Raw genomic sequence first — 15687 nt, 5'->3', positions numbered from 1 at the left:
CTTTCAAGAGGCTCTTTAGTTCTGTAAGGGTGGTGTCATCTGCATATCTGAAGTTATTGATATTTCTCCTGGCAATCTTGATTCCAGCTCATGCTTCATCCAGCCCAGCATTTCTCATGATGTACTCTGCATATAAGTTAAATAAGCAGAGTGACATTATACAGCTTTGATGTACGCCTTTCCCAATTTGGAACCAGTCTGTTGTTCCATGTCCAGTTCTAACTGTTGCTTCTTGACTTGCACACAAATTTCTCAGGAGGCAGGTCAGGTGGTCTGGTATTCCCATCTCTTTAAATTTTCCACAGTTTGTTGTTTACTGTAAAATTAAATAACAGTACCTACCTTATGTAGTTATTATGAGGATTAAATGAGTTAATATATATAAAGTACTTGAAACAGTATTTGACATGTAGTAAATGCTCAATAAATGTTGTTGTTTGTCATTATCATTTCTAATCTAAACAAGCCTGGTCTGTCAGTTTACAAAGACCAAGCTATCTCTAGTAGAAGAGCTGGCCAGCCCTTGGAAAAGAACTCAGCCATGTAAAAATCCAAGACCCTGGATTTTGATTATGGCCTTCCACTGCATCTGCCACATGACATTGAGCCAAATACTTTCTTGTGACCAGAATAAGTTCCTCCTTTAAAATTCTACCCCTTCTTTTGTGGCATGTATCACATTCTTCCATTATTTCCATTTATTTGTGCTCAGATTAGGCCATTTATTCAGGAAACATAAATTATCAGCAAAGATAAGTGAGATATGGAGAATCCAATACAATATCTTTTTAAATGAAAGAAATGCAAAAGATAATGAAGAAGTTTGCAACATAAGTGGAGAAGGGAGAGATGCTATATAGGAGCAAAGTTTTGTATACTACTGAAATTAAGATGGTAATTATAATCACTAGTATAATCACTAGGAAGACAACTCAAAAATATATAGTAAAAGGGAATTAAAATGGTACTCTAGAAAATATATCTATTTGACATGAAAGAAGGCAGTAACGGAGAAACTGAGGACTAAAAATAGACATACGGGGGAATAATAAAGAAATGGCAGAAGTCTTTATCAATAATTATATTAAATGTAAATGGATTAAACTCTGCCCAATTAAAAAGCAGAGATTGGCAGAAATGACTTTTTTTAAATATGACCCAAATATATCCTATCTATAAGATGTCCTTTAGATTTAAAGACACAAATAGGTTGATGGTAAAAAGATGGGGAAAGATATTCCATTCATTGTAACCAAAGGAGAGCTTGAGTGAGTATATTAGCACTGGGAAAAATAGACTTTAAGACAAAAATTGTTATGAGCGACGAAGAAGGACATTATATAATGATAAAAAAGTCAGTCCATAAGAAGATATAGCAGTTGTAAAATATATGCACCTAACAGAGCCTTAAAATATATGAAGGAAAAATTGACAGAATTAAAGGAAGAAATAGTTCCACAGTAATAGTTGGACACTTTAATACCACGTTTTTAATAATGGATAGAACAACTGGACAGAATATCAGCAAGGAAATAGAAAACTTGAACAATACCATAAACCAATTAGAGCAAACAGGCATCTATAGAACACTCCACTCAACAGTAGTAAAATACACCTTCTTCTCAAATGCACATGGAACAGTCTCTGGGATAGAGCATATGTTAAGCTACAAAACAAATGTCAAATAAAAGATTGAAGTCATATAAAACAGGGGTCCCCAACCTCTTGTCGGTGAACCGGTACCTGTCCATGTCCTGTTAGGAACCAGGCCCCACAGCAGGAGGTGAGCAAGGGCAAGCAAGCAAAGCTTCATCTGCTGTTCCTCATCATTCCCATTACTTGTATTACCATCTGAACTGCTTCTCTCCTCTGCCCCCATCCTTGGAAAAATTCTCTTCTACAGAAGTGGTCCCTAGCTCCAAAAAGGTTAGGGACCACTGATACAAAGCATGTCCTCTGATCACAGTGGGATGAAATAAGAAATCAATAACAGAAGGAAATTCAGAGCAGCAAACAGGGAAACTCACAAATATGTGAAAAGGAAGAAAGAGAAATTAGAGACCAGCTGATCCTACAATCCCATGGAAATACCAGGGACTCTAACTAGCCAAAACAGTCTTGGGAAAAGAAGAACAAAGTTGGAAGACTCACACTTCTTGATTTCAAAACTTTTACAAAGCTACAGCAATCAGTGTGGTATTGGCATAAGGATAGATATGCAGATCAGTGGACTATATATAATACAGAGATCAGAAATAAACCAATACCTCTGTGGTCAATTGATAGTCGACGAAGGTGCTAAGACCACTCAACAGGAAAATAATATAGTTTTTTCAAACAAATGATGTAGGGTCAACTAGGATACCCACATGTAGGAAGATGAAGCTGGACTCCTTCCTCATATCATGTAAAAAAAATTAATTCAAAATGGACCAAAGACCTAAATATTCTTGGAAAGAGTTTTTGGAAAGAAAGAGTCTTGGAAAGAAACATAGGTATAAATTTTTGTGACCTTGTATTGGACGATGTTTTTTAAAATTATGATGCCAAAAACCACATAGCAACAGAAGAAAAAAATAATCAATCAATCTTAAAAACTTGTGTTTGTCAAAGCACACTGTCAAGAAAATAAAGCTTTGACCCATAGAATAGGAGAAAATATTTGCAAATCATACATCTGACAAAGGTTTAGTATCTTATAAAGAAAGCTGAGTGCCGAAGAATTGACGCTTTTGAACAGTGGTGTTGGAAAAGGCTCTTGAGAGTCCCTTGGACTGCAAGGAGATCCGATCAGTCCATCCTAAAGGAAATCAGTCCTGAATATTCATTGGAAGGACTGATGCTGAAGCTGAAACTGCAATACTTTGGGCACCTGCTGAGAAGAACTGACTCGTTGTAAAAGACCCTGATGCTGGGAATGATTGAAGGCAGGAGAAGGGGAAGACAGAAGATGAGGTGGTTAGATGGCACCACCCACTCAATGGACATGAGTTTGACTAAGCTCTGGGAGTTTGTGATGGACAGGGAAGCCTGGCATGCTGCAGTCCATGGGGTCGCAAAGAGTCAGACACTACTGAGCGATTGAACTGAACTGATATAAAAAAATCTTACAACTCAATAATAAAAAGATAATAAAAATAATAAAAATCTTTTAACAAATGCACAAAGAAATCTTACAACTCAATAATAAAAATTTAAAAATAGGCAAAGGGTTGCACAACATTAAAAATGTACTAAATGCTACTGAATTATATGTTTTAAGATGACTAATAGTCCATTTTATTACATGTGAATTTTAAAAAATAGGTCAAGATTTGAATAAACAATTCTCTGAAGAAGATATAATAATGGCCAATATATAGCTGAAAAGATACTCAACATCATAAGTCATTGCTGCTGCTGCTGCTGCTAAGTCACTTCAGTCGTGTCCAACTCTGTGCAACCCCATGGACTGCAGCCCACCAGGCTTCTCCGTCCATGGGATTCTCCAGGCAAGAACACTGGAGTGGGCTGCCATTTCCTTCTCCAATGCATGAAAGTGGAAAGTGAAAGTGAAGTCGCTCAGTCATGTCCGACTCTTAGCGACCCCATGGACTGCAGCCCACCAGGCTCCTCCATTCATGGGATTTTCCAGGCAACAGTATTGGAGTGGGGTGCCATAAGTCATTAGGGAAATGCAAATCAAAACCACAATTAGATACCATATTCATACTCTTTGGTATGGCTATCATAATTTTTTTTTTAAAGAGGAAAATAGCAAGTGTTGGCAATGATGTAGGGAAATTAGAACCCTTGTTTGGTGGGAATGTAGATTGTTGTAACCACTATAGGAAACAACTTGGCAGTTCCTCAAAAGTAAAACATAGAGTTACTATGTGACTGAGCAACCCCATTCCTACTAGAAAAATCCCAAGAAAATTGAAAACACACACACACTTATATATACATATATATATACACACACACATATAATGTACACAAACGTTCATAACAACAATCATGATAGACAAAAATAGAAATAATTCAAATGTAATTGACAAACAGATAAACAAAATGTGGTATATCCATATAGTGGAATATTACTTGGCCATAAGCAGGAATGAAGTGCCGATTTTGTTAGATGAACCCTAAAAACATTATTCTAGGTGAAAGAAGCCAGTCATAAAAGACCACATATGGTAAGGTCCCATTTATGTCCAAAATAGACAAATCCATGGAGACAGCTAGCAGCCTAGTGGTTTCCAGAAAATGAGGGGAGGCGAAATGGGGAATAAATGCTAATGGGTTTGGGATTTCTTTGGGGGGTGATGGAAATGTTCTGGATTTAGTTATCAGTATGGCACAATTCGAGGTTATGTGGCAACTTTGCCTAGAGGTCCAGTGGTTAGGGATGTAGTGCTTTCGCTACTGAGGGCCCAGGTTCAATCCCTGGTCAGGGAACTAATATCCCACAGGCTGTGCAGGGCGGCCAAACAGAAACAGGTTATGTGGCAACTCTGGAAATCAGATGCACCCCACCCCTGCACCCCCCGTTTGTGGTTGCTGTTTGTTGTGGTTTGTTATTGTTTGCTTGGTTAGTGATTTTTCTCAACTTTTTTTGGTAAAGTCTATTTTCTGTTGTGTGTGGCTCACCCAAGTCTGTGTTTGTTAGCTTGGTGGTCAGTTTGTGTTTCAGTAGAGTTCCTTGAATGCCTAGAGCAAAAGCAAAACAAGACAAAACTCTCCCAGGCTTTGCAGACTGGCTCTGCTGGGGCACTGCTCCAAGCTTTACCAGTCTGTTTACAACTCTGTCTGAATTCTTGCTGCTTCTCCTCTGCCTGAAGGCTACCAGAGGTGAAGGCTTAGCATCTTCTCAAGTGTTTTATGGAGCACATATCCAGCCCTGGGTATGTGAATTGTCTTCTTGATTCCGCAGGATCCTTGGGAGCTTTTAAAAGCCCTTCCCAACTCACCTTGTCCCCCTGTATCTTCCTTCCTGGCCTCTTCCTGCCCAGCCTTTCCCTTCTGTCTATTGTTCATCCCTGTGCTATCCCTTGCTCCAGGCTGCTGTGTCCAATACTTGTACGTTTAAGTGCTTTTGGCAATAGCATCCTGGAAGCTTCCCAAATCAGGCAAAACAAAGGCAAGCCTTTGTGCCAGACAGGTCAGAATCCACAGCCACAATTTCTAACAAATAAAGTCCTTAGTGCTCCCTCTGTCCTCATGACGACCATGGGTCTGTAGTTGAAGGAATAGTTGGCAGGTGATTTAAAATGCCGCAGTGCTCTCTGCCCATAAAGCAAATGCTTCTTTCTTTACCAGGCCTTCCCCTGCTTGTTATAAGTTTTTAACTAGACTCCAGAGTTGTATAAAAATTGATTTAGACAGTGTTTACGAGTTCATTCACGGTTTTTCTGGAAGGATGGTTCCCTGGAGTTCTTTTATTCCACCGTTTTCAGTGCCATTACTTGTAACAACATTGTGAATACACTAGAAACAAAACATTTGAAAAGGTCAAAATGCTGGCTTTTATGGTTTTTTAATTTTGTCTCAATAAAAAAGATAGTGACAAGTTAATTTAAGATATTCCGGGTTCATGGAATGGCCTTAAAAGGCTTTTAGAGCCAGACATTAAGATGGGAAGACATTAAAATACCTTCACAGAGCAAAAAAGTGGGAAACCACCCAACAGTAGAGTGATCCATACTCAGATCAGTAGAAGATGAAAACCACCCACTTGTAAACATCTGGAATAGAGTCACATCTTGAGTCCCAGCCCAGAACTGCTGGATTGTTAGGCGGCCTTGGTCCACCAGGGAAGCGCATCAGTTAGCTGTCGCTGTATAACCAACAACCTAAGTAGCTAAAAACAACAACCATTTTACTGCTCACAATTCTATGGGTCAAAAATCTGGGCAGGATCCAGAAGAACTGAAATCAAGACTTCAAAGAGATATCGGTGCTCTGTTGTTGATTGCTGCACTATTGGCAGCAGTCAAGATGTGGGAACAACCCAAATGTCCATTGATAAATGAAGAAAGAAAATGTGGTATATACTGCAATGGAATGTGGGATGTTGTTGTTTAGCTGCTAAGTCGTGTCTGACTCTCTGCAACTCCATGCGTGGACTGTAGCCCACCAGACTCCTCTGTCCATGGGATTTCTCAGGCAAGAATACTGGAATAGGTTGCCATTTCGTCCTCCAGGGGATCTTCCTGACCCAGGGATCAAACCAACATCTCCTGCATTGGCAGGCAGATTCTTTACTACTGAGTCGCCAGGGAAGCCCACAATGGAATATTACCCAGCCTTAAAAAAAGAAAGAAATCCTGTAGTATGCCACCACATGGGTTAACCTTGAGGACATTATACAAACTGAAGTAAGTGCTAGACTAAATGTGCCTGTTGTCCTTCTACCCTAATTCATTTGTGGAAGTCATAATTCCCAATGTGATGGTGTTTGGAGATGGGGACTTTGGGAGGCAATTACAAGAATGGGGCATCCATAAATGGGATTAGTGCCATTGTAAGAGAGACAAGACCGAGTTAGTTCTCTTTCTCTACCATGTGAGGACATAGCAAGAAGGTGTCCATCTGCAAGCCAGGAAAAGGGCTTTCACCAGGAACAGAATCACCCAGCACCTTAATCCTGCACCTCTTAGCCTCCAGACCTGTGAGAAATAGTGGCCACTCAGTCTGTCACATTTGTTACAGCAGCCCAAATTGACTGAGGCAATCAGCCAGTTACAGAAAAACAGATACTGCATGATTCTACTTATATGGGGTATCTTAAATAGTCAAACTCATAGAATCAGGGGCTTTACAGGTGCTAGTGGTAAAGAACCCACCTGCTAACACAGGAGACATAAGAGAAGGGTTCGATCCCTGGGAAGATCCCCTGGAGGAGGAAATGGCAACCCACTCCAGTATTTTTGCTTGGAGAATCCCACGGACAAAGCAGCCTGACAGGTCACAATCCATGCATGTGGTCGCAAAGAGTCGGACACAACTAAAGTGTCTTAGTACACACATGCATGGGGAGTGCGTTTATAATACCTTAGGTAAAGGACCAGGTTATCATCTTATTTCTATAAAATATATTAACATTTCTATTGACATCTAAATTTATGGACGGAAAATTTTTTTTACAAAAAACAAAACATTTGCAGTAACTGTCTATGATTTTTTTAATCTTGTATTATTCTTTTCATTTATATTTCCTAATTATTCTATAGTGAATATATATTTGGTTATCACTGTATAAAGTTTTCTTTTAAAAAAATGTCATGCTAACGAATCTGAACCTCATTCTTAAGGTGACATAAATTAGATTTTTATAAATTAAAGAAGTAAAAGTGTCATCAGCAACTTTGCCAGTTAAAAGAGTCTCACTGAGACCCCTCTGGGAAGAGGAAGACTCCATTGATTAGATGGCGAACATATCCCTGCCTGTGTTTTTCCTGTAAATTCTGACTTCTGTGCCAGCCTGTGCCAAGTCAATATAGTAAGGGGACTGGGAGAGCAGACTTGGGCCTTATCAGATCCTTGGGGTCAGTGGGCAGAAGTTGGTGCTTTCTGGTAGTGTCCAGTTCTTAGGCTATGTTCTCTAAACTAGCAAGGCAGCCAGATGAAACTCGGGCAGAAAAATTCCAGTAGAGGGTCTGAGGAGGCGTGGTTTTGTAATGAAGGTTGTTTTTCTGATTTTGTTTTGGAACAGCAAACAGTTGGGTTCAAACTGTTTGAACAGTTTGTGTTCTGGGTCCCCTTGGCTTAGGCCCAGCTCATTCATGTCTGCTTCTGTGAACTTTCCTTACAGGAAAACTTGATCGGTGCTCTCCTGGCCATTTTCGGGCACCTTGTGGTCAGCATTGCACTGAATCTCCAGGTATGTTTCCATCGCCAGCACTGCCTAGCGCAGAGATGTAGCCAGAGTCGGGTTATCTGGGGCAGGCGTGTCTGCCTCCTCCCAGTGGGATGTTGCCCCCCATCCCGGGGTTGGGACAATACATGGTGGATGGTTCCAGGATTCTCTCTTGTTTCTATGCCCCACTTCATCCCCCATCATCCCTCAACTATGAAGACAGCGCTCTCTGTTATTTAGAAGTCTCTAGGTGGGGTGGGGAGTGCCCTGGAGCAGCTGCTGTGGACGCCCTGCCCCACATGCCCTTGGCCTAGTTGAGATCCCAGGCAGCTGTGGTTTGGAGTGAGCTCAGAACACCGTGGGAATGACCCCCACTGGCTGCAGGTGCAGCTAGACAACCAGCTGCGTGTGTTGGGTGCTGGTGTGGTTGTTAATGCCCCAGGGCAGCCTTCAACCCATGGGGGTTGGGGTTCAATGGATAAACACCCCCAGCCCCCCGTCCTTGGGTTGGATGGTTCTGAGGAGCGTTCACAGGGTCGCTTAAAGGGTCCTCAGTGGAATTGAGCCCCAGTTGCCTTAAGCACTAACTCACCCTCTAGTGTACCCGTCAATGACCTTCTTCCCTAGCCTGTCTCGCTTTGCACCTCCCTGATTTTGCTTCCTGGAATCACCTCCCAAATCTATGCCCTGCTTCCTAGCCCTTGTTTCAAGGACTGCTTCTGGGAGGCCCAGCATAAGACTTGACACCTGAGACCTCCCTGGGGGTCCAGTGGCTAAGCTCCATGCTCCCAATGCAGGGGGCCCGGGTTCAGTCCCGGGTCAGGGAACTAGACCCCACATGTTACAACTAAAGATTCCACATGCCACAACTTAAAAAGAAAGAAAAAAACAGACTGGACGCCGGCAAGCCGGACAAACACAGCACATGACTAATCCTTTCCCTCCATGCTGCCCCAGCTTCAGCGAGCAAGCTGCTCCGCCTCTCTAGAGCGGGCACATGGAAACTCTGCTTCCGCGTGTGCACACGTGTGTGTTTCTGAGGCTGCGTGGTCTCCTGGCTCCTCGTCTGACTCCCTCTCCTCCCTCTGCACACCAGCTCCTCTGCTTCCGTTTCTGCTTCTACACAACCCCGCACCATGATCCAACCCACGTGGCAGGCTTGACCCTCTGAGTCAGCATGCCTTTGGGGCTTTCCTTAGTCACTGCCTCAGGGTCTGTGTCCCAAGTTCACATTTCCAGAACTAGGAACACTGTCCCTGCTTGGGCCAAGTGTCCTCCCAAGGGAGGGGAAGACCCACTAACACTCACAGTCTGCCCAGCAGCGCTGTGGGCATTTCTCCAAAAAAGAGTGTATCCAGGTGGGCACCCTGAACACGGGGACTTCTGAGCCTTGCAGTTAGAGGGTCAACCCGAGGGCCAGGCTAAAGTGGGGGTCCATAGGTCATGGCTCTCACCCCAGACTGCCCGTTGCCTGTGATGTACATCAGAAATGCACATTTCCAGGCCTTGCCCACACCTCCCCTCTGAGAATGAGGCCCAGACACATGTATTTTTTTAAAGCTTCCTGGAGAATGTAAAGCCTTGCAGCCAGTTTGAGAGCTCTTGTCTCAGTGTTTACTCTTCTCTGAGGGAGGACTCAGAAAAATCTGACAATCTCCCCCAAGTTATTTTTAAGAGTTGGGGGAAGGGTGTGGATTTAGGATTCGTGTGCTGTAGCATCTTTTCCCCAGAGATCTGGATGAATCGTGTTCTTTCTTGGACTTCTAGAAGTACTGCCACATCCGCCTCGCAGGCTCCAAGGACCCTCGGGCCTATTTCAAGACCAAGACATGGTGGCTGGGCCTGTTCCTGATGCTTCTGGGCGAGTTGGGCGTGTTTGCCTCCTACGCCTTTGCTCCTCTCTCTCTGATCGTGCCCCTCAGCGCTGTCTCTGTGATAGGTAAGACACAGCTCCCGCCCCACCCCTCCCCTGGGACTCGCCCACCTCTGTGATCAGTGTCACCACCAGGATCAAAGAGACCTGTTCAACAAGCCAGCTTTTGCTTTGCTAATAAAACCTAACACTTACAAAGGGCTTCGTACACAGCAGCCCCTACTCTAAGCACTTACAGATACTGATTCTCCTGGCAGCCTTTTGAGGGAGACACTGTTATTATTCTCATTTTACAGATAAGGAAACTGAGGCACAGAGTGGTGAAGCTGCTTTTCCCAAATCACACAGCTAGTAAGGAGCAGGGCTGGGATGCACACCAGGCTATTTGCCTCCCAAATCTGTTTAAGATTCAGAACGTTCATCAGAGTTGCTTTTTATTTCTACTGCAGAAGGAAGATTAACCTTGACCCGTTCATCCTAACACCATGAAAATAAACTAAGCTTTCATAGAATTCAGATATCTCACACCATGTGAGCCAGCAGAGAAGCCCCTGTAAGGAATGCATATTCACCTTATTCACTGATCTTTTTACATCCACTGATATAATTTTAAAAACATCATCAACTTTCTCATCTGCCATTTTTTCTGTAATTTTTGTAATCACTGAACCAGTGTTTCAGAATGTTTAAACCATCTAGAAGACGAAGGAGTTTTGATGTTCATGAGGTCACAAATAAAATAGAATTAGAAAAAATTCTTTTTTCGTTAAATAAAAGATTTTAGTAGATTAGTGGACAATAGTTTTTTTGTACATAGGAGCAAGAACAGTGAACTTGCTTTGAAATATTTCCTTTCATCTTACTGGCAAGGACTGTAGTGCTGAGAAGCTCTTCCCTGCTCTTAAAGGAGAAAATCATATTTTGAGTCTTAATCCTCCTGGAATTAAGAGGCCCTTTTAAGAGGGCCAGCAGGGATGGTGTATGCCTGGCAATTATGGCCCTTCCTGTACCCAAGGCAGACATCACTAATCAATCATAGCCTTCCTTCCTCGTGAGCCTGGATGGGCCCTCAGAATCCTCAGGGCTTCAGGCAGTCATTACCAATTACCAGGAGTTGGCAAAGGAGTGGAAACTTATTTCCTTTCCCTCATCCTATTTATTGAAAGCCCCTCTTTCTTGACCAGGGTGGGTAAACAGGCAGCCTACAAGATGACCAAGATCTTCAGGTATGCCATGTTCTTACCCACACAATATTGTTTCAAAATATCATTTGAGTGCCTTTCACTGAGGCAAGTTGTCTACCATAGTCATGACTTCTCCCTACTGTCTTACATCTGGCCCACGTTTCACACCTGTGTTGTTGCTCATCCCAACAGGGTTTTAATAGATTTGTCCTCTGTGCATTGCTGATCTGTCCAAAGGGCTCTCAGAACCTTTATTCACAAAGAGGAATATGTGACTGAATGACAGGTGCTTTAAATACTAGCCTTTAAAGTTTAATAAGGATCAAATAACCAAATTCTTTAAAATAGAGCAAATTATAATGATGAAATTCAGGGATCAGCCCTTGGAAATTACAGAGATCTTAGAGCTTCTTAGTCACCCAGAAAAAAATAACATTAAAAATAAATAAATATTAAAATAATAACCACCATTTGTTGGTTACCTATTACATATTAGTCACTGTTCCAGATGCTTTAATAATAATAATAGCTCAGTTATTGATCACAAACTGTGTGATAAATAATTTGCATGTGTTATCTCATTTAATTGACCCTATAACTCTGTGTGCTCAGTTGCTTAGTTGTGTCCAACTCTTTTGCAACCCCATGGGCTATAGCTTGCCAGGCTCCTCTGTCCATGGAATTTTTCCAGGCAAGAATACTGGAGTGGGTTGCCATTTCCTTCTCCAGGGAGAAGTAGGTATTTTCAGTGATGTGCTGATAAACGAACTTGAGAGAGAGAAAATGAAAGAAGAGAGAAGGTGAAAGGAGGTAGGGAAAGGACAGAACAGTAAGAAAGAAAAGGAAGACCTGATTTGTAGTATTTCTGGTATAAATACTCACACTGTGGCTGATTCCGAGCTATTCGTGGTTTCCTGACTACTAACGCTCAGCCCGCTGGTGCAGGCTGAATCAGGAAAGGAATTCTCAGGTGAAGTGACCAACCCAGAAAACGCAGCCAGAAGAGGCAGACCTGAGACAGTAATCCAGGGCTATTCACAATCAATGCCAGCCTCCTCTTTTAGGACAGTCATGAGGACGTTTGAACATGTCTGCAAGCTTGGAAGAGTCAGGGAGAGAAAAGAACCAGGGGGAAACATCAGAAGTGGACATTGCCGTGAAGGAGCAGGACCCCTGGCCTCCAGCGGTCCTAGATTTGAGCCTTTTCTTGGCAGCTGCATGGTCTTGAGGGGTTCCTTTCCCTCTCTCAGCCTCCGTGTCCCCATGTTTCACATGGAATCATAATAGTGCCCACCCCAAAGAGTGGATGTGCCAGAAAGAACTTCTGTGAGTTGCTGGTCATACAGCAAATAGTCAACCGCTGGTGCTCCTGGCCTTGTAGGAAATCCTCAGGGAGGCTCAGAGAGGAGCCTCTGTTTTGAAGATGGACATTGCAAGGGACTGAGCTCTTGGGGGCATGAGTAAGAGCTTAGAAAGTACCAAGCTCCAGTGCAAATGAGCCGACCCAGAGGGCGTGGGTGAAGGGACTCGCATTTGACTGACAGGAGCTTCAGTTCTCTTCTTCTGCTGTTCTTTCCTTACAGCCAGCGCCATCATAGGAATCATATTCATCAAAGAAAAATGGAAACCTAAAGACTTCCTGAGTAAGTTCATTGGTTTGAGCCTGTGTTCATAGTTTTATTCTTGTGTCTTTTTTCACTATAAATCCAGCTCCTCCCAATCTAGAGATCATCTGTCTCCTTCTCCTCCGTGTGGTTCTATATCCCACCCTCAGCAGGCTACTGAGGGCTGGGTTTTCTAATCAGTGATTCCCAAACCTGGCTATCCATCAGAACCATCTGTGAGACTTTTTAAAATGGGCTTTCATTCATTGCATATAATCAGTATTTATTGAACATCTATTGTTGGGATTTTAGTAGGCCCGGTAAAAGGCTCCCTCTTTCCCTGAGTTTTAAAGCAATGGGAACTAAACAAGGAAGCCAAACAGGAGATCAGAAGTTATGCCTTATTACTAACGAAAGTTAGGTTAGAACATGCAGCCGCATGAACTTGTTTACATTCTCCTCCGGTATGCCCCAGCCCCCACCTAGACCTTAGGCCAGCCTCCCAAGGAAATATTTAGGTTTACAGAATGGAACACTTATCCAGAATTACTGCCGTACATTCATATCCTGTGGCAGAGAAGGGAGAAAAAAGAACAAAACCCGAGTGTTTAAATTCTTTTCATAGATTATCTGCATTCAGTTGAGAAATGTGGACCAATGGGGCAAGAAGCAGAAGTGTGTGTCCATTGGAGGCCCCTCCACACAGAAACCCAAGGGGTGGGGAAGAAGTTACCTACTAAGTTCCACTCTCTGCCGTGGGTGCTGAGGATATAGCAGTAGGAGAGATGGAGGTTACAATCTAATGTATATATTATATATATATGTGTGTGTGCGTGCAGACATGCTGAGTCGCTTCAGTCGTGTCCAACTCTTGGACGCTATGGACTGTAGCCTGCCAGGCTCCTCAGTCCATGGGGTTCTCCAAGCAAGAATACTGGAGTGGGTTGCCATACCCTTCTTCTTCCCAGCCCTGGGATCAAACCTGAGGCTCCTGCATTGCAAACAATTCTTTACCACTGAGTCAACTGGAAAAGCCCTATATATATATATCTGTATACATCTGTATACATGTTTATATATAATAAACAAGTGAACTATATGACTAAATCAACAAGATAATTCTGGATCTTAGTGAGTGCTTCAGAGAAAACAATGCTTTTTGGTGGGGCACTGGGAACATGGGGATACTTTTCCTAGACTGGTCAGGGATAGACTCTCTGAAGAGGTGGGGCCCAGACCCAAGTAATACTGAAGAGACTACCACTGCCAAGGTCTGTGGGCAAAGTGTTCCATGCAGAGGAAGCAGCAGGTGCAAAGGCCCTGAGGCTGGGATAAGTTTGGCATATCTGGTATCAGTAAGGCCAGCACAGCTGTAAGGTGATGAGTACAGGAAGAAGGAAGACATGAGAGCAAGGACACATGAGGACTGGATGATGTAGGACCTTACAAGCCATGCTAGGAAGTGACATAATGGTGGGTCCAGGCTGTATTCCCAGAGACTTTGAATCTGGGCTGAGGGCCCTAGGCATTTGCATTCTTACAAAGCTCCCCAGGATGAAGTATATTTGTCTGCAACTTGCTTTGGAATATATCCAAAAATAACCTGGCTTGAAGAATGAGTGGAGGGATGAAGAAAATGGATCAATAGCCGATAGAGCAAGTATAAGAAAATGTCAATTTAGAATCTTGCTGTGGGACTATGAGTGCTTTCTATACAACTCTTTCAACTTTTCCGTGTGTCTGAGAGTTTCTAAATACAAAACGTCAGGGAGAAGAAACTCCCAAGATGCTGCAGACATACAGCCAGGTTTGAGAACCACTGTTCTGAATCATTGGTGACGAGTAAGAGCAAGACTGGAAGAGGAGGTGGAAAAAGAAAAGAATCTAACTCTGGAAAAAGCAGAACTACTGTTCAGCAAGTCTAATCAAGGCTATGGTTTTTCCCGTAGTCATGTATGGATGTGAGAGTTGGACTATAAAGAAAGCTGAGTCCTGAAGAACTGATGCTTTTGAACTGTGGTGTTGGAAAAGACTCTTGAGAGTCCCTTGGACCACGAGGAGATCCAATCAGTCCATCCTAAAGGAAATCAGTCCTGAATATTCAATGGAAGGACTGATGTTGAAGCTGAAACTCCAATACTTTGGCCACCTGATGTGAAGAACTGACTCACTGGAAAAGACCTTGATGCTGGGAAAGATTGAAGGCTGGAGGAGAAGGGGATGACAGAGGATGAGATGGTTGGATGGCATCACCAACTCAATGGACATGAGTCTGAGTAAACTCCGTCAGTTGGTGATGGACAGGGAAGCCTGGTGTGCTGAAGTCCATGGGGTCGCAAAGAGTCAGACACAATTGAGCGACTGAACTGAGCTGAACTGAACTGTTCAGCAAATAAACCACGCTGCAAAGACTCAGAATGATTTGTAGTAATTCTGAGAAGGAGAGGGGTGGGGCTGGGCTGATTCAGAGACCAGTGTAAAGGTTTGTGTCCCTTCCAGGGTCAGTCTAGGTGGTCCTGGAATGAGCAGCACACCCTATGTGAATTGGAAAAAGATGCCCCTCTGGCCATCTGTAGTTCTGTGGGCACCTGCCTTGGTGAGCAGAGCTTGGGCTAGATTTTAGCCCTCCTCGCTGCCATTGTGCAGTGAGCAACCTGCACAGTTGTGTGTGGCCACCCTGCTTAAAGTTCCATGAAATTCAGCAAACATTCACCCAGTGCTAGTCCTTTGCTGGACAATGCAGGCATATTGATGAGTGAGACCTGTCCCTGCCTGCAGAGAACTTAAAGAAATAGGCTTGCACAGAACTTACCCTGTTGAGTTTAACCATGGCTGCTTCATTTGCTGAGCAATTTAATAACTAGTTTTTTTTTTAACACCTTTTGAGGCCTAGAATGTAAATCAGTTCAGTTCAGTCGCTCAGTCATGTCCGACTCTTTGCGACCCCATGAATCACAGCACACCGGGCCTCCCTGTCCATCACCAACTCCCGGAGTGCTGGGGACCAGCCCCAGCTGATCCAGGGTATTCGAAGGAGAGACGGCCTAGGCGACTATTTATATGCTAATTAGAGATATAGAGAACAATAGAATGAGGATAGCTCAGTAGGAAAATTCAGTGGAGAAAAGAAGCTGAGTAGCTTGGTTTACGCGGGAGACCAATAAAACTTCAAGACAAGAAGTTTGC

General features: G+C 43.2%; 1 protein-coding gene across 2 annotated transcripts in view; it reads left to right on the top strand.

Annotated features, from left to right (window-relative positions):
* Positions 1-15687, top strand: part of NIPAL3 (NIPA like domain containing 3) — a 57214-nt gene that overhangs the window by 16643 nt on the left and 24884 nt on the right. For both annotated transcript variants that reach the window (XM_019981272.2, XM_070776493.1), the window contains exons 3-5: positions 7796-7864; positions 9608-9779; positions 12481-12540. In XM_019981272.2, the coding sequence (XP_019836831.1) occupies positions 7796-7864; positions 9608-9779; positions 12481-12540 (301 nt within the window). The remainder of the gene's footprint in view (positions 1-7795; positions 7865-9607; positions 9780-12480; positions 12541-15687) is intronic.

The sequence above is a fragment of the Bos indicus genome, chromosome 2 (genome assembly GCF_029378745.1).
Source record: "Bos indicus isolate NIAB-ARS_2022 breed Sahiwal x Tharparkar chromosome 2, NIAB-ARS_B.indTharparkar_mat_pri_1.0, whole genome shotgun sequence".
In the NCBI taxonomy this organism is placed as follows: domain Eukaryota; kingdom Metazoa; phylum Chordata; class Mammalia; order Artiodactyla; family Bovidae; genus Bos; species Bos indicus.
Note: the sequence above shows the minus strand (reverse complement) of the source record. Positions and strands in the feature narration are given on the sequence as shown.